Here is an 18,765-nt window from a genome sequence, read left to right as displayed (position 1 = left end):
AATACCCATTGATTCCAGTTTTGCTTGGATGACAGGATATGTTTTATTTCACTATCTCACTTGACATCACCTTCAGTTTCAAAAGGTGCAATTCTATGAGGGTGCAGGAACAGAATCCTGGGGTTCTAAGTGCACAAACTGTTAAAGGTGGCAGAGAGGTTAAAAACCTTGTTAAAAACACTTACAGGATCCTCAATTTTTTAAGTAGAGGCATGGAGCACAAAGCAAGAAAGTTATCATGGACACTTATAAAACACAGGTCCAATTCTAGGCAATATGTTTTTGAAAGGAAGTTTAAGTTTATTTATTAGTCACAAGTAAGCTCATATTAACACTGCAATGAAGTTATTGTGAAAATCCCCTAGTTGCCACACTCCGGGGTCTGTTTGGGTACACTGAGGGAGAATTTAGCATGGCCAAAACACCTAACCAGCATGTCTTTCAGACTCTGGGAGGAAACCAGAGCACCCAGAGGAAACCCACGCAGACACGGGGAGAATGTGCAGACTCCGCACAGACAGTTACCCGGGTCCCTGGTCCTGAGAGGCAGCAGTGCTAACCACTGTGCCACCGTGCTGAGAGGATGCAGAAAAGATTTACAAGAATGATTCCATGGATGAAAAACTTAAGGAAAGGTTGGAGATGTTGGGGTTGTTTCCCTTAGAGAAGAAAAGGTTTAAAGGAGATTTGATAGACATGTTCAAAATCATGATGCATCTGGACAGAGTAGATGGGGAGAAACTGTTCCCATTAGCAAAGGGTTGAGAACCAGAGTACATGGACATCAATTCAAGCTGATTGGTTAAAAAAAAACAATGGCAACATGAGAAAATACATTTTTTAAGCAGTATGTAGTTCAAATTTGGAATGTACTGCCTGAAAATGTGGTGGAGGCAGATTGCATTGTGACTTTCAAAAGGGAATTAGCCAAACACCTGAAAAGAGAAAATCTGCTGGGCTACAGGGAAAGGGTGAGGAGTGGCACTAGATTCATTGACCTTGCAGAGCCTGCATGGAAATAGCCTCTTTCTATCTTGTAAACATATTATGATTCTGATAGAAATGAAGTTACTTTCATCTTTTAATCATCAAATTAGAGATTAATTTATGCAATTATTCTAATTTCAGTTATTCAGCATTTTTGCCCAATTGGGAGAGCATTTGCTCATCTTAAAATTCTTCACTTAAGGCAACCACATTTTTTAAATGTTTGATTCAAAATTATAACAAAATAGATTCGATATTGATTTTCACTCTACATATATTTTTAGATGTAATTAGAAACTAAATTTGTATTTATTGCAGAACACATATATACCTGGTGGAGTCCACCTTGGCCTTTTCATTTCTGTGGAAGGACTCGATACTTGTAATGATTTAGAAGCTGGTGGGGAAGCTGGCATCGTCTCCAATAACAATGGCTTGCTTTTTACAGGAACTACAACTATAGTGGACAAAGAAAATTAAAATATTATATAAATTATGTTTGCATAATTTCACTGTTGTTCTTTGTTGCTTTCCTCTGCAACTTTATAATAAGTGCCCAAAAGCAACGCTGAATAGTTGTCATTTTCCTGCACTGTGTAGTAGTACCTGGTCCATTCAGAACGTGCCCACAATGATGACAAAAGTTGGCAACTCTGTGTAAAAGAACAGCAAAAGTGAACCACTTTGTGGAAACCCATTGGAGCTCCAATGGGGGAAGATAGGGATGTGGAATTAGGAGCACAAATATTAAAAATCGCAGCTCAGGTTTCTTTTCTTTACTACTATATGTTTCTCAAGACATTACACAAGGAATTTATTTCTAAGTCTTTTCTGATGCTCCTCTTAAATAAACCACTAGAGGGTCCAGAAGCAACAAAGATTGACTTGCTGTTTAATGATATTTCCCTCTTAATTGTGAAGCACTTTGCTTCTCACTGGGGCTTTGAACTGAAGTTGGGTATTATGTATTTTGAGGATGCTTGGGAAAATGTCCAATTTAACAAGAGTTCTAACAGATTGACTTACATTCCAATTTGTTCTTGGTTAATAAAAGTGCTCAAAATTTTAAATGCAACAAATAAAATACTTAAAGGACATTTGAAGCAAACAGCCAAATTTTTCCTTACATTGTTCTGATTAATACTATAGTAAGCAAATTTTCGAATGTCTCCTTTTGTCTACTTTTCGCTATTTCTGATCTCAACAAAAGGGTGTAAATTGAAAGAGGTGGATACTCAACAAGACCTTGGAGTCCTGGTGCATCAGTCGCTGAAAGTAAGCAGGCAGTAAAAAAAGCAAATAGTATGTTGGCCTTCATAACGAGAGGATCTGAGTATGGAGATAGGAATATTTTGCTGCAATTGTATAGGGTGTTGGTGAGGCCAATCTGGAATAGTGTGTGCAGCTTTGGTGTCCTTATCTGAGGAAGGATGTCCTTGCTACAAAGGGAGTACAGTGAAGGTTTACCAGGCTGGTTCCTGGGATGGCAGGTCTGTCATATGAGGAGAGGCTAAGTTGGTTAGGATTATATTCGCTGGAGTTTAGAAGAGTGAGAGGGAATCTCATAAAAACTTACAAAATTCGAACAGGGTTAGACAGGGTAGATTCAGAAAGAATGTTCCCAATGATGGGAGAGTCCAGAACCAAGGATCATAGTTTGAGGATAAGAGGTAAACCTTTTAGAACTGAAATGAGGAGAAATTTCTTCACCTAGAGGGTGGTGAATGCATGGAATTCACTACCACAGAATGTAGTTGAGGCCAAAACGTCTGATTTTAAGAAATTAGGTAGAGCTCCTGGGGTTAAAGGGATCAAGGGGTATGGGGGGGGGGGGGGGGGGAGATCAGGATATCGAATTTGACGATCAGCCATGATCAAAATGAATGGCAAAGCAGGCTCGAAGGGCCAAATGACCTACTCCTGCTTCTCGTATCTATGTTACTTCTCAATACAAATACAGTGTTGATGCAATGGACTAATAGAATATTGGCTCTTCTGTCCATATATAGTATTTGTTCATTGTATCTAGCATGCTCTGGAACTAGGGTAAATTTGGGGTTTCCCAGCTGTACTTCTACAGTATCAATTGATAGGATGCTGTTTTTAGGAGTTATTAACTCCTAAACAACTAATCTTACAATAAGGTATTTAATTTAAGGCATTTGACGGAATGTGGGTGTTGCTGGCTAGGCTAGCATTTATTGCCCACCCCTAAATGTCCAAGAACGTGGTGGTGAGCCAGCATTTGGTGACTTAAAAAAATAAATCTGTATTTTACGTAACCCTGAAATGTAATTAAATTGTTTCAGTTAGAAGTACACAAATTCTTAATTGTTTAAATGGGAAAAAGTAATAAATGACATAGCCTATTAATTGTTCTATGCTGCTTTCAAAATACATTTTTGCTATGTGCAAGAGTGCTATAAATAAATGGAACGTTTCCAGATATCCTCAAACGGAATGTTGCACTTCATTATAGAAGTCTGTTAATTATTGCTGCTGTACAAATATTCCATAATCATGCCACAGTTAACTGCACTACGGCATCCACAATGACCTTGCTCTATAATTTATAGCACGAGTTTTGTTAAACATTATTTATTTGCAACAGTCAATGGAACCTACCTGTGGCACTGTTGTTGGGTTTGGGGGATTTATTCTCCTTCTTCTTCATTTGTGTTTTGATTTTATCCTTTTTCTTGTTTTTGTTTGACATATTTTTAAAAGAAAATTCCTCATCTTCATCTGTATTACTTTCACTGCTTTCTGATTCTTCAGCTGCAACAGGAACAATGTAATATAAAGCCCAGATTTAAATAAAACATTAAACTCAACATCAGAGCGAACTGCTAATACTTGGATTTTTCCAGTTTTATTCTCAACCTTTTTTTTAATAAACGGACTATAAAAATAGAAAATATCAGCCTAGAAAGAGGTCATATGGTATATTGTGCATATACCAGCTCTTTATCGGCACTCTGTTCTAACCCCAGCTCCCAGCACTTTCACCATGTGCTTTACCTACTTCTTCAAATGGTTATCTGAATCCCTCTTATAATTGGTACATTACTATTCAAGCGGAGATGACTTCATCATCTTGTACCCATTGTGCAAAAACGTTTCTTATTCCGTTTTCCTAGCTCATGATTTTTTGCATTAAATCTTAAAATTTAAAGATATGTATAATTCCACATTTAGTTCTCCCTCTGTTCCTGCACACTGCTGAATATATATCCTGAATGGTAAAACTCACATGATTTTTCCCACAAATTACACCCACCAAAGTTGAAACGTATTTGCCACATTTCTGCTCACACTTTATTCATTCAATGTCTTCCTGCATTCTTCCTTGGTTTATCATGGCTCCAATTTGGTATTTTCGACAAATGTCATTATCCTCCTAAACTCATGTCCAAACCATTTATGTACATGGGGAGCAGATGTCCCATCAGAACATGGACATTGAAAGTGAGGTTTGAATGAATTTTCTCAATATCAAATACCATGGTTTAAGAACTTTCTCATAGAGTGCCACAATACAACTAGAGTGTTAAGGGTACAATAATCTAAATAAAACAAAGCAGGAAAAATACACCATGCCAAATTGTCTTGAAGTGTGCTCTAAAACTCAACTTACTCTTGTATCTATTTCTTGTTTGAGTATTTTCAGACCACAAACCCTATGCTATAAGATTTGTCGCTGTTATGTTACCCACAAACCTTTTTGAAATAGACTATTAGTTTAAAAAAAGGTTCAAGGAGGATCTAATAGATCTTTCCAAAAATATGGAAGGATAGGAGAGGGACAAGAGTGGAGTCATTTACAAGGAATGACAGACATGACATCATCATAACAAAAAAAATTACTGTTATTAAAAATTGAATGCTTTACCACAGTGCCTATTGAATTGGAGTCTGCAACAATTTGATAGACAAATTGGGTATGTACATGAAATAAAACGATATGGAGAAAAAGCACGAAAAAATACTGGGGCAGTTGTCTCCAGTTGAAACGCTTGCACTGGCACATGTACAGATTTCCGAGGTTCTTCTGAACTAAGAAACCATTTTGAAGGTGTTGAGAATCCAAAAATGAACACTTCAGCGGTTGAAAACCAGTTCATTAAATGATGCAGCATAGGAGGCGGCATTTGTTTTACTAGGCCTGTCCCCTCTCTCTGAAAGAACTATCCTATTGGTTCAACTTCCCTGCTCTTTCCTCATAGCATTGCAGATTTTTTTCACTTCCAAGTGTCAATCCAATTTTCTTTTGAGAGTTATCACTGAATCCGCTTCCATCATCCTTTCAGGGAGTGCAAGAACATTTTAGCCATGCAGCCCACCCATGATCCACAATCCAGTTTGCCTTTGACCCTCTTTGCATTCATGACAGCATCTTATGTGTCACTCAAAACCATCTGGTTGGGTGGTCCTCTACCAGGCAATAGTGAGGAGGCAATCCAAAAACATAAGTGCAGCATGAAGTACTGAAACAACATTTAAAAATACCTAGAATATACATTTTGAGGCCAAAAAATTCATCACAGAAATTCACACGTGTCCTATGGAGAAACATATAAATTCATATGTAACATATTAATTGCTCCAATGCAGTAGATATACAAAAAGGTTATACTTCAAAATTTATGTTGGCATTGTAAATAAAATTTTATTTCAACCAATTTGATATGTCTCCAAAGAAAACATAAATTGTAAAACAAAAATGAATAAATATCTCAGTAGATGCCAGTAACACTAACATTCTTCGAGGAAAACAATAACATGGTTCTTAGCTATTTATATTCCATACTCCAACTTAATACACTTGTTGTAATTCAGGTCAGAAACTCCAAAGCGTTTTATGAAGTCCGCCTGGATCATAAGTTTTGCACTTTGAATTTGACTAGGGTGAGCAAAAGATATTTCACTTCAGGTGCGATTCAAATGACCCACTAAGGAGCTTTTATCAAACAAAGTTTAAGTATACAATTAACATGTATAGAAAGAAAATTAGCAATAATATTACCAATTACAAACAAAAAAAACAATGATATTGTATAACTCTTAATGAATATAGGAAATGTCCCAATCAAACTAATCCCATAAACAAAATCTTTTCCACAGGCTTAACACAACAAAGACTAATGCTCACGAGATACTGGAACTTAGCCCTTTGGTTGAATGCTGCAGTTCTCTTGAGGCACAGACAAGCTTGGAGTCAGAATAGCTTCCCAAAACATCAGGGAGAGAGACTCTAGTCAAGCGAACCACCAACAGAAGATTTTCTACTCCAGGAAGGAACCTTGCTTCCAGCTAACAGCAGAATTTTCAAAACCAGGGAGAGAGAAAGAAACACTGCTTTTCAGCTTGATGGCCACCTCCTTTTAAACTAAAACTGAAAATAAATCCTTAGATTTTTTTTCTGAGGAGGAACCACCTGATTTTGACTTGTCAATCAATCTTCTCCTTCACAATGGAGGGTCTTAAAAGATTCCAGAGTACAAATAAACAAAACCCCATTTAAACCATTGAAGCAGCAATAAAAGGACTTCTAGTAGACAGCCGGTGCCATAATGAAAAAAAAAACTGAAGCTGTGTTAGCTGCAGAGAACATGATTTTTAAAAAAAATTCTTAAAGGAACACTAGTGTCACACACTACTTACATCGCCAATAAAATTCAACTTCAGGCAGGGCATAAAAATGTTGGTAGCAGTTCAGCTACCTGCTATTCATACTGTCTGACATTAAGTTTAATGGAAAGGAGAATTGGGTATACATTTTATCCCCATTGTTTCTTAATCCATCCAGTTATCCTGTCTATTTGATCAGTGCAGTAATTTTTTGCTTTGATATTTCTGAACTTCAAATACATTTCTGTTAATCCTAAAGGTCTCTATAGTAGTAATAATTTTTAAGCCGAGCAACATGCTGTTTAAACAACATGAGCCTGTTGTTAGTTTTGGTTCATAAAGCTGGTGACGGAATTTCTTTGGTTAAAGACATTCCCTCTGTTTATACTCATGCTGGTACAGGAGCCATGATTATACATTGAAGAAATCTATGTGCTTTAAATTTCTTTATACCAGTCATGAATACAGACTCTTTAAAAATTTGCTACTATATGGCACTACTATTTTTGATTTCCCGAGCACCTTTGCAGGAAATGAAATTTCTCTGCATGAAGATGTGCTTATCTGCACATTTGATCTGGTTATCAGCCAACTTTTTTTTTTACATTTGTTCCTTAAAATGTGGCTCCATCCAGCTTCTGGCAAACTCTATTACCATGTTTACATGGCAAATTAGAATGTCTGATGGCTTTCACATTTAGTCAACTTGTCTCTTTGAGGGATGGTGGCATAATGTAAGAACTTAAGTCCAGAAGTGGAAGATTCATTTTCTCCAATTTAGTATTCTGTAAAGCTTTCCTGCATGTCATCCTCCATGTTTTGAGGGGAAAATTGATCTATTGAAGGTATGCAGATCAGAACACAAGAAAGTGGCAGCACATACAATGCCAGTCCACTCCCTTGAACTCTGTGTTTGAAATTGTTGCCAGTATTTAAGCAGGGGTTTCATTATTTAATATAAGGACTATTACAGCTATTGCAGCTCCAACTTAGTCTGTTTCTACTAAGTCAAAAATATTCACACACAATATCAGCATCAAAACTTGCCACAGCACTTTTACCTAAAGTGTTCCTCTAAGGAGTCTCACTTGAACTCTGTGCCTTTGATAAAGAATTTCTAATGCAGCATTCACCATCATTTGTTGCATTATCATCAACTTGCATCCACATAATACCTTTGATACTTACAGCTTTCAGTCAAACAAAACCTAAGACAACAGCATAAACAGATTTATCAGATATATGATTGTCAATACAACGAAAACTGCTGGTGATGAGTATTGTTATTACCAGCATCCACTTGTTAAAATCACTACTAACGCAAGAAAAGTTATAGTTATGCATTAGGTTGATATTCATTTAAATTAAATTTTTAAAATAATTGCGTTGATTGAGGTGAAGGGAGTCAGTGTAAGGGACAAGAGCACTTCTACAGTTTAGGCTTATTACATTAACTCACTTAGATCATGTATATAACAAGCAGGAGCAGATGGAAGCTCACTCCTGTCTTAAAATAAACTTTGAAAAACACCTTTGCATCTGAATTATAGTTTCTCAGTATCCTACACCACACTCGTTTGGACTCACTTGGAGACAACAATTCAGTTTCAATTTGTGGGTGGTTTGATGTTGTGTGTCCACAAGCACCGCAGCCTGGACTTAAAATGCTCCAAGTTCACTTTCGTGATGTATCTTTACAACCAGCTTCCATAGGAAACTATCAGCCCTCAGTCGGGGTGAAGCTAAACTCAGGTCACAGGGTGAATAGATAATCTTCTAACATTACAAATAAGTTACCAGATCAGTCATTTCAATAGATTTTGTTAAAAACTTGAGCTACATAAAGTTCCAAGGACACAGATTACTTTTTTTTCCAAGAAATTTTTATTTTATTATTGATCAGCTCTCAAGGTCTGCTTTTGAAACTGTAATAATGTATTCACCTTGACCATCCCAGTAAATTCCCCAAACAAATGTTTCTGCAATCTACACAGGAAGTTGCCTGTAGAAATATCAAGTCTAACCAATTGATCTTTAACTACTTCTAAATTTAGTAATCAGTGTTATCTTGGTTCAGTGGAAGCAATGTCACCTTTGCTTTAGAGGTTTGTGTAGTAAACTGATTTTCAGAATTGAGTACATAATCTTGGTTCAAACTTCAGCACCTTGCAGGATGGGTACTGTATCTTTCAGATGAAACATTAAACAGAGGTATTGTCTCCCTGTTCTAACTGGATATGAAATGTGCCAGAACACTACTTGAAGAAAAAGAGAGTTCAGGTGTCCTGGCCAACATTCTTACCTCAACTAACATTATTAAAACAGATGAACTACTCTGTCATTGCACTTGCTCCCGGTGGGCACTTGCTGTCTGCAAATGCTTGCTGTATTTGCCTATGCAGATGAATTTCAAAAGTAATTCTTTCTTTGTGAAGCATTTGCTTCTTGGAGATGCAGGTTATATATAACATATATAGATGCAAGATCTTCTACAGTTAAGAAAGAAATATTATTATACATAGAACATAGAACAGTACAGCACAGTACAGGCCCTTCGGCCCACGATGTTGTGCCAAACCTTTTCTGAAACCAAGATCAAGCTATCCCACTCCCTATCATTCTAGTGTGCTCCATGTGCCTATCCAATAACCGCTTGAAAGTTCCTAAAGTGTTGTAACAATAATTAAGATGGTGCTGTATCAGCCAAGATTGTGTTCCACAAAAGGGCAGAAATCCCACAACCCTCAGAGGCAAAAGTAGTAGTGGCTGAACCACATGAAAGCAATAATTGTATATTCTTAAAAAGCATTTATAACTGGAATACATACATTTTTGTTCAAGTAACCTAAAAAAGGAAAATGCAGTTACATGCCTAGATTTGTGAACAAGATATTCAGGTTGATTTAACAACCTCTATTAATTGTTACAATTTGGATTTTATAGGCTAACCAGTAGGCAAATAAATAGGTAATAACATTGCCTGCTACTTCATATCCGACAAACCTGAGAATATCTCAGCTCAAAACTATTTTTATTTCTATACAATCACAAATACATGCAAAGAAATGCAATTCCAGGTAAGTTATAAACAGCTGGCTAGAACTCAAGTTAGTTATCGGAGAGAAAAACTGGATTGAGACTGATAAACCTAGTGAGATAATGCAGAGATCGGAAGATGTCTGATCAGCTGCATTCAGTTGTTTTAGGTCCTAAGGAAATCTGGAGGTGGGGGTCAAGTTTCCATTTTGGGCACAAATTATACCAGTTATCCAAAATAATTTCATTGTCAAGCCTCTGCTCAAGCTCATTCGCAAATTAAAGCTGGTCCGTGAAACTGCAATTAGATAGCATTATAGAATATTTTTTGCAACGAAAAACATTCTTTGACATATAGGTGGTGACCTGGTGCAGTTTGATTAATATAGCTGAAAATGGACTTTTCGCAAAAAAAGCATTTTAATAACTTGCCTGATTTTGAGCAACCGATTTAAAATAATTGTTAATAATTAAAATTACTTTAAAACTATAGATAACTATTTAATATAAACGCAAAATACTACGGATGCTGGAATCTGAAACAAAAACAGAAAAATGCTGGAAATGTTGTGTTGGGAATAGCCCTGCTGATCATCAGCAGGTCTGACAGCATCTGTGGAGAGAGAATAGAGCCAACGTTTCAAGTCTAGATGATCCTTCATCAGAGCTGTGAAGAAAGAGTCAGCACAGATAACTATTTAGTAGTTTTAAATGGTGCTCAGTAGACAATTTCTTATAAATTAACTATTTTCTAATATTAAAAGTTGCAGCATGGTGATTACTTCAATCTGGGGGTATGTACAGGGTTGTGGGCAGGGCTATTCCCAACACAACATTTTAAAAACTAGTGTAAAAGATTGCACAAACTTGAGCTACGCCGAATGCATCTTGTGCTTGAAATTTTGCAATTATTGGCACTGGCTTGGTCAATTTGGGGTGACCTGCTCTGGAAAGCCAATGGAACTTGAACCCATGATATACGGAATAGGCTCAATGTAACTATTTAGAGGTTAACAGGAAGGCGATTGAAATTATCACAATGCTTTAGCACTCCTTCATATGCATTAGGAAGAATTGCAAAAAGAAACATGTAACGGAACCATACAGATCATAAATTCCCACGGAATCAGAGATTTCTGGGGCTTCAGCACCACTTTAGGAGTTGAGTACATAATCTCTACTACAGTATTGAGGGAGTGTTGCATTGTTAAAGCAGCCACTCTTTGGATGACATTTTAAACCAAGATCACATCTGCAATTCAAGATCTGATGTAACTCTGTCAAAAAGAGCAGAGCTCTCCCAGTGATCCAAGCAACAACAGTTCCCCAATTAAATACAGCTTAACTACTCATCGGATTTCTGATGGCAAGATCTTGTGTAAGTTAGCTCTCACAGTCATCTATATAACTGCACCTTAAATTAAATCATTGCATGATTTGTATGAAAAAAAGACTGACTTGTCTCGGATGCTATATAATTGTTTTCCTTTCTTTCATACGCTATTCCTCAGCTTTTCTGAGTTTAAGGAACAAAGAACTCACATTTATCTAGTGGTTTTTATACCATTATGTCACAAAATAGTTTACAACCAATTAAATACTTTCAAAATATAGTGACTCTTGTTTTCTAACCAAACTTGGCAGCAGCAAGACTCCACAAACAGCAGCAAGATGCATGTCCAGTAAACATGTTTTGGTGATTTGGGTGAGGAATAATGATGACCAGGTCACTCCATGAGAAAGCATCCGACTTTTCAAAATAATGTAATGGGATAATTTCCATCTGAATTTCCACCTGAACAGGCAGACAGGTTCTCAGTTGAACATCTGACATTGCATTGAATTTCTGACATTGCACCACTCCATCAATACGGCACTAAAATATCAGCCTGGATTATGTACTCAACTCCTGGATTATTAAACATTAACTTAAATCTTTCGATTCATGAGGGGAGAGTGTTGCTACTGAGCCAAGACAACATTCTGCTTTCAGCTGGGTCCTACCCTAAAGATTTTTGCGATCCACCCGGGCCCAGTGATGGGGAAGCGAAAATCAGCAAGTGTTCCTGTGCTTTGTTGCAGCAGAGGTCAATGAAAACAAAGTGTCAATATGTATTGTCCAGACTTGAAATGCTAGCTCTGTTCGCTCTCCACAGATGCTGTCAGACCTGCTGAGATTTTCCAGATTTTCTGTTTTTGTGTCGATATATACTGTCCAGGCTGAAAGAAGAAAAGTCTACTCGGGCAAAGAAGAGAAAGCACCGGCTTTTATGGAATTGTACCAAAGCAAGATTCAATGCTTTACGGAAAGGAGGCCGAGAGAAAATGCGCAATGAAAGAAATACAAACATACAGACAAATTACAAGATAAACTGAGGTTTCCTTCAATCTGTATCATGCATTGACTTTCTCATCATTCACTTATTTCAATGTATTGGGGATTATGTATGTCATTTATGAATATAGTGGATTAAACGGTAAATCAATGCAATTTTGAGTACTATACTTTGAACAAGATCAAAGATATCAGAGTGGAGACCGAATTGCACCTTGTGTGATAATATGCTACAAAATGTGAATTAAATTTAATAAGATTTCAGTACAAATTTATTTTTCCCTTCCATTTGTTCTTTGCACATGTTGTTTAAGGAATTGCACCATTGAGAATAACACTAATGGGTTAAAATTATATTGATTTTCTGAGAACAGTATCTGTAGGCTACAATGTACTATCAACAGACCTTATGTTACAGTATAATGACTAACAGCAAGATGGTGTACAGCAAGGACTTGTACCTCTACATACAAACCCTTGTACATTTCACTTTGAAAAGAGCATGAGCACCTGCGCTTTTCATTTGTACAGCCCAACATTAAAAAGCTTCTAAATGGAGTATTAAGAGTTGGATCACCTTCAGATCCTTAAATGTGTTTTGCCTTTGGACTGGAGTTATAATTAAACCGATGAGCACTTTAAGAAGCATGTCTATGAATTATTGCTTTTGGGTATCAGAGGTAGACATGATACAAGCAATACTTGTAATGTTGATGCAAATCTGAAATTGCTTCATATTAAATGCAACAAGTGTGGTATAAATATTCATGTCCTACATGGAAAATAGGTCCATTAATCCTTACTGAACAAAAATATTCAATTATACTCCTGGGCAATGCATGGACTTAAGCATATTCCACCTAAATGTAGTTGCAACTTAATACCGTACAAGTATTGTACAGTGGTTACAGTACTGTACAGTGGTTACAAGTACTGTACAGTGGTTAGCACTGCTGCTTCACAGCTCCAGGGACCCGGGTTCGATTCCCGGCTTGGGTCACTGTCTGTGTGGAGTTTGCACATTCTCCTCGTGTTTGCGTGGGTTTCCTCCAGGTGCTCCGGTTTCCTCCCACAGTCCAAAGATGTGCGGGTTAGGTTGATTGGCCATGCTAAAATTGCCCCTTAGTGTCCTGAGATGTGTAGGTTAGAGGGATTAGTGGGTAAATATGTAGGGATATGGGGGTAGGGCCTGGGTGGGATTGTGGTCGGTGCAGACCCGATGGGCCAAATGGCCTCTTTCTGGACTGTAGGGTATCTATGGTCTAAGTAAAAAAAAAACAGCAGAATAGTTTCCTTTGAATGAATGAGCTAGGATATGGTGGGCTTTCAACATTTCCATGGAAAAAAATCCAGGAAATATTGCACTTTTACAAATCTATCAATGACATAAATATTTCTAAAGTGGTGATTTATCCAAACACCACTTTTAACAAGCTCAGCGAAGGATTACTGGATGACTAAACTAATCCAAAATAATGACTTTATTTTGGACTTTTCCCTCTTGTGTAATGTACAATGAGGCAATAGATCAAAGATACCATTTATTGTTCAACTGAAATAACTGTATACATTATTATTGATTGATAGCCGTGGTTTATGTGGACATTGTTACATACTTTGTTTATTAAAAGATAAAGAAATGCTATGTCACTGTTGCAAATGTGAGCTATGGGCACTCCTGAATGTTACACGATGTTGAAAATGCAATATAGTATTTCGATTTATGGATGGGAATGTTGTGCAATAACAAAAAAATGCAGCACTGATCAACCAGCTACATTTTAAAAATAAATGATTTGCTAATTTAACCTTGAAGACTTCAAAGTGAAGTTATTCAAGTGAAGTTATTACATAGGATTACATATCATGATCATTTCCTCTCGGAAATACCTGTACATTCCTAATATAACTAATCACCGGATGTTAAACATGTAAGCAGCTATTTGGCTATTCAGTCTTTACTAATTCTTTGCCTGAGCAGTTCAAAACAAATCCAACTGCTTTGTTCTCATCTCATAGCCTTGTACACATTTCTGTTTCAAATTTGTATTAACTCTTCACTTGAAAGGTACAACCTCTACCTCAACTATCCCCTATGCAGAGCATTACGTGCTCTGACAACTCTGCGTAAATATATTTCTCTTATCCTCTATTTTCCCAAAGTGTTCCAATCTCATCACTGACTCCCCAACCAAAAAGTATTTTCATTCTATCAAAATCTATAATTATTTAAATAATGCCCGCTCTAATTCAGTGGAAGAAATATCAATGTACCAAGTCCCTCCTTGTGATTGTACTCTCTCCATGGCTTTAGCATCCTCTGGAATAAGAATGCCTTTAACAGCAGACTGTGGTCTAAACTGTGTAATTCAAATGTATCACTTATCTTTGCACTTAAATTCCAAGCCACTGCCTACAAACTACACAATGCTCTTGACTCTTGACATGCCCTTTTCTTTCTTTATTCTTTCATGGGATGAGGGTGTTGCTAGCAGGGTCAGCATTTGTTGCTTATCCCTAATTGCCTTTGAACTCAATGGCTTGCTAGCCCATTTCAGAGGGCAGTTAAGAGTCAATCACATTGATGTGGGTCTGGAGTCACAGGTAGGCCAGACTGGATAAGGACAGCAGATTTAATTTGTTAAGGATCATCAGTGAAACAGATGGATTTTTACAACGATAAAATGATAGCTGCCACGTCACCAATACTATGAATAGTTTTATATTCCAGATTCCGCCAGCTGCTGTGGTGGGATTTGAATCCATGTCCCCAGAGCATTAAACCTGGGCTTCTGGATTACTAGTCCAACAACATTACCACTATATCACCATCCCCCATTTTTCTACCTGCAGGGATTGTACATTTTAGGAACTACATGTCCCTTTTTACTTACATCCTTCATTGTCTTTCTGTTCCTCGTTTTCCTTCCAACATGTTTTATCTTATAGCTCCATGCATTAAATAGCATCTCCGATTTGTGTAACCATCCTGATAACCTGGCTCTATCCTCCCTAAAATTCAGAAGCTGCATAAATGTTTACCAAATTCTTCTTGTGTAATGTAACAATACTGTGCTATTGCTATATTTTATGTTTAAGGGGACTGCTTTAAGATTCAGTGCTTTTTTGCAAGGAAGTTTGTTTGTCTGGAGGAATGCAGCAGATGCTGAGAAAGCAGGATAATAACTAATTTTATTTCTGAATGTGTTACTTTGTAGAGTTAATGCACCTTTATTCACTTAAGTTCTCCTGGGGGTTTCAGACTAGGTTGACTGAATCATGTGATATTAGGTTAATGGGAGGAGCCAGAGTTGTAGCAGAAAAAAAGTTTCATTGTAATTTTAATGTATAAATAAATATAAAATATAGAATTGGGCACAGAAAAGCAGGAGAATAAAATTTAAAATTTTAATAGTGCGGTTGCTGAAGAGGGCTGGTTACAAATAGCAGCCTACAAGCAGCTCTCTCTCTCTATAAAAGCTCTCTGGAAACTCTAAAACTGTTAACCCAAGTCAGAGCATGTATATTTGGATTTGCTAACTATATTTTAAAGTGGGGTTTAAGTCTATAAGAGAAATATTGGTTAATTAGAACTGACTTGTGATAAGTTAGCAGTAAAAGGTTGTTTCTTTTCATGTCTAAAAATGTTCAACAGTTAAGAGTTAAACTGTTTCACTTTGTTAGAGTTACACTTAAAACTGTGTTGTGAATAAAGCTAGTTTTGATTTTTTTTAAATCCCAAATTTGTCAGTAGAATCACTCCTGGAGTGAAGCACTCTTTCCTCATATTTATGCCAAAATTGAAAGTTGTTGGGGTCTGGTCTGACTTCATAATGTACCTTTGGGTTTCTGATCTGGCACTTAACTGTAAATCGATAAATTTTATTCTGATGCTTTTCTATGCCCAAATCTATATTCTACATTTATTTATACATTATTAAAACAGACCCAACACTGATCAGATTACATTTTCAAACTCTTCTTCAATTGACTATAACCATCTCATCAACCAAATTTTCAACCATTTTTTGCTAAATTTTCTCATTAAAATTTTTCTAAGTAGTCTCTTGTAACACCTTTTACTGAATATCTTCTGAAAACCTACAATAAACCAGAGTAAAGGTTCTGATTTTTCTATCCATTAAAGGGAAGTGAGGTTTTTACTCCACTCTAGCTGTGCATCCCCTTCAGAAAACTCTATTAAATATGTTGAACATAACTTTCCTTTGATAAACCCACAAGAACTATTCTGATTATTTCACAGGTGTTGGAACATCTTTGGAATACCTATATCTATTTACATTGAGCATACAGATTACAGGGTATTTAGTCCAATTGGTCTATGCTGGTGTTTAAACTCCACGAGTTTCAACACACTCTACTTCATCTAATCCTAACCTAATCGGTGTATCCTCCTATTCCTTTCTCCCTCGTCCTTATCCAGCTTCCCCTTCAATACATCTGATATTTATCTCAACTACTTGTGGTAAAATGTTCCACATTTTTATGACTCGAGGTAAATAAGTTTTTCCCAAATTCTCTTTTACCTTATATACTCTTATACTTATGGCCTCCGCAAGTGGAAATATTTTCTTTGTTTTCCCAATCAAGATCCTTAAAGACCTCTGTCAGATCACCCTTCAGCCTTCTCTTTTTCAGAGGAAAGAACTCCAGCCTGTTCATTATAGCCTTTCAATTATGGTACCATACTTGTGAACTGCGTTTGCAACCTTGCCAATGGTCCTATATTCTTTTTATAATATGCAGGCCCAAACTGTGCACAGCAGTATAGTCTAAGCAAAGTTTAACAACATTTTAACATAAATTCCCTGTTTTTCAGTTCTATCCCTCTAGAACTTAAAAACAGTGCTTGATTTGCTTTTTCTTTCCAAAAGTAGTTTTGTTAACCTTTGTCACTACATTTAGTATTTGTACCCCAATCCCTTTGCTCCTTTACTCCGGACTCTGAATACCCAAGCAGAATATGGCCTCCTAATTCTTTCTACCAAAATGCACCACCTCACTTACTTGCATTGAAGTTCATTTGCCATGTGATAGTTAAGCACAGGGTGAAAAAGACATTTTGTTTGGCACCTTGCATGTCATGCAAGTATGATTATATAAAGTGTGCATTTAATGTTTTATCCACCATTTACAGAAATGTCTTAAGGTACAATGAGGACCACCTGTTTAGTAGTCTGTCCTTATACTTAGCTCAGTGTGGTAAATGGATGTCAGGTTAAAGTGCAAATTCTGTGAAATCAGCCATTTATTTCAAACAATGAAGATTTTGATTGCCACAACTCTGCCAAGATTCACTTGGCTTTAATCCACATAAAATATTAGTCTTGAACTCAGACCAACGAAACAAGCTCACAAATGTAATTTTGCAATAAAACCAAGCTCAATTAACCTTCTCCTTTTAACTTAGGGCTGAATAAAAAAAATACACAACAACTTGCAACATGGGTGTAGATGTGTGTGAAGGTTCCACCAAGTCCAATATTTCTTTACATCCTAAATTAAGTACCAGGACTGTTTTAGACATTAAGCAAAGCCAACTGCTGCAAGACGCTTGGCATGATCAAAACCCTTATCTATATGGGTCTTATATTAAACATCCGTAAGAGAAAAGTCCTCTACCAATATACCCCCATCATACAGCACTACTCCCTCCCCCAATCAAAATCCACGATGAGACCTTGGACAACTTTCCATATCTTGGGAGTCCACTATCAACAAGGGTGTACATCGACGACCAAGTTTGACATTGCCTTCCAGCGCAGCCTTCAGTCGCCTGAGGAGAGTGTTTGAAGACCAAGACCTCAGATCCAGCACCAAGCTCATGATCCACAGAGCAGTAATGATACTCAACTACCTACATGACTCAGCGAAGTGGGCTATGTACAGCAGATATCTCAAAAGCCTGGAAAATTACCATCAGCGCTGCCTCTGAAAGATCCTACAAATCTATTGGCAGGATAGGCACACCAAAGTATTGACTAAGCTCGATCAGCTCTGCTGGGTGAGCTACATCATCGACATGCCTGACATGAGACTCCTGAACCAAGCACTCTACTCCAAGTTTTGACATGGCAAATGAGACCCAGGAGGGCAAGGGCACCCTCAAAGTCTCCTTGAAAAAATGTAACGTCCTCACCAACACTTGGGAATCCCTGATCTCAGACCACCCAAAGTGCGGAACAAGCATCCAGGAAAGAGCTGAGCATTTCAAGTTTCATCATTGAGAGCAAGTTGAAGCTAAGTGTCAACAGCGAAAGAAATGAGTAGCAACCCAGGTACCCCACCTCCAATCACTATCTTCCCCACCTGTGACAGAGACTGTAGGTGACACATTATAGACTCTGTAGTCACTTGAGAACTCATTTTCAATTTGAAATCAAGTCATTTGTGGTTCCAAGGGACTGCCTAAGAAAAAGATATATGCTTCATGAAGTTCTTCATTGTCATCAGATCACTTAAAACTGAAAATATTCCATTTTATCAAAATCTGCAATAGTGTAAGTATTCTATTTGGACACTTACTAATTGAACTAAAGAAAGAAATGCGAGTTTATTATTCAAGTAACCAAATTTAATAAATTTAGTTTGGGAACATTTAGAAAAGTTACAAAAGGTGACTATAAATTGACAATATTATCAAACGCAATATTTTTTCCCAAGGAATAGTCTGCCCTTTTCTTAATATTACCCTTGGTGTTTAAAATTTTTCCCTAAGGTATTCTTTATCCGAAGAAATCTTTCACATACAAGCA

General features: G+C 37.0%; 1 protein-coding gene across 1 annotated transcript in view; it reads right to left on the bottom strand.

Annotated features, from left to right (window-relative positions):
• The window catches only part of LOC144507937 (RAD51-associated protein 1-like), a 44,116-nt gene that overhangs the window by 3,392 nt on the left and 21,959 nt on the right, over positions 1 to 18,765 (bottom strand). The window contains exons 6-7 of the mRNA XM_078235508.1: positions 3,613 to 3,765; positions 1,319 to 1,444 (exon numbers count right to left, since the gene is read on the bottom strand). Of these exons, the coding sequence (XP_078091634.1) occupies positions 1,319 to 1,444; positions 3,613 to 3,765 (279 nt within the window). The remainder of the gene's footprint in view (positions 1 to 1,318; positions 1,445 to 3,612; positions 3,766 to 18,765) is intronic.

Source organism: Mustelus asterias, chromosome 19 (assembly GCF_964213995.1).
Source record: "Mustelus asterias chromosome 19, sMusAst1.hap1.1, whole genome shotgun sequence".
Lineage (NCBI taxonomy): Eukaryota > Metazoa > Chordata > Chondrichthyes > Carcharhiniformes > Triakidae > Mustelus > Mustelus asterias.
This window is presented reverse-complemented; position numbering and strand designations above follow the sequence as displayed.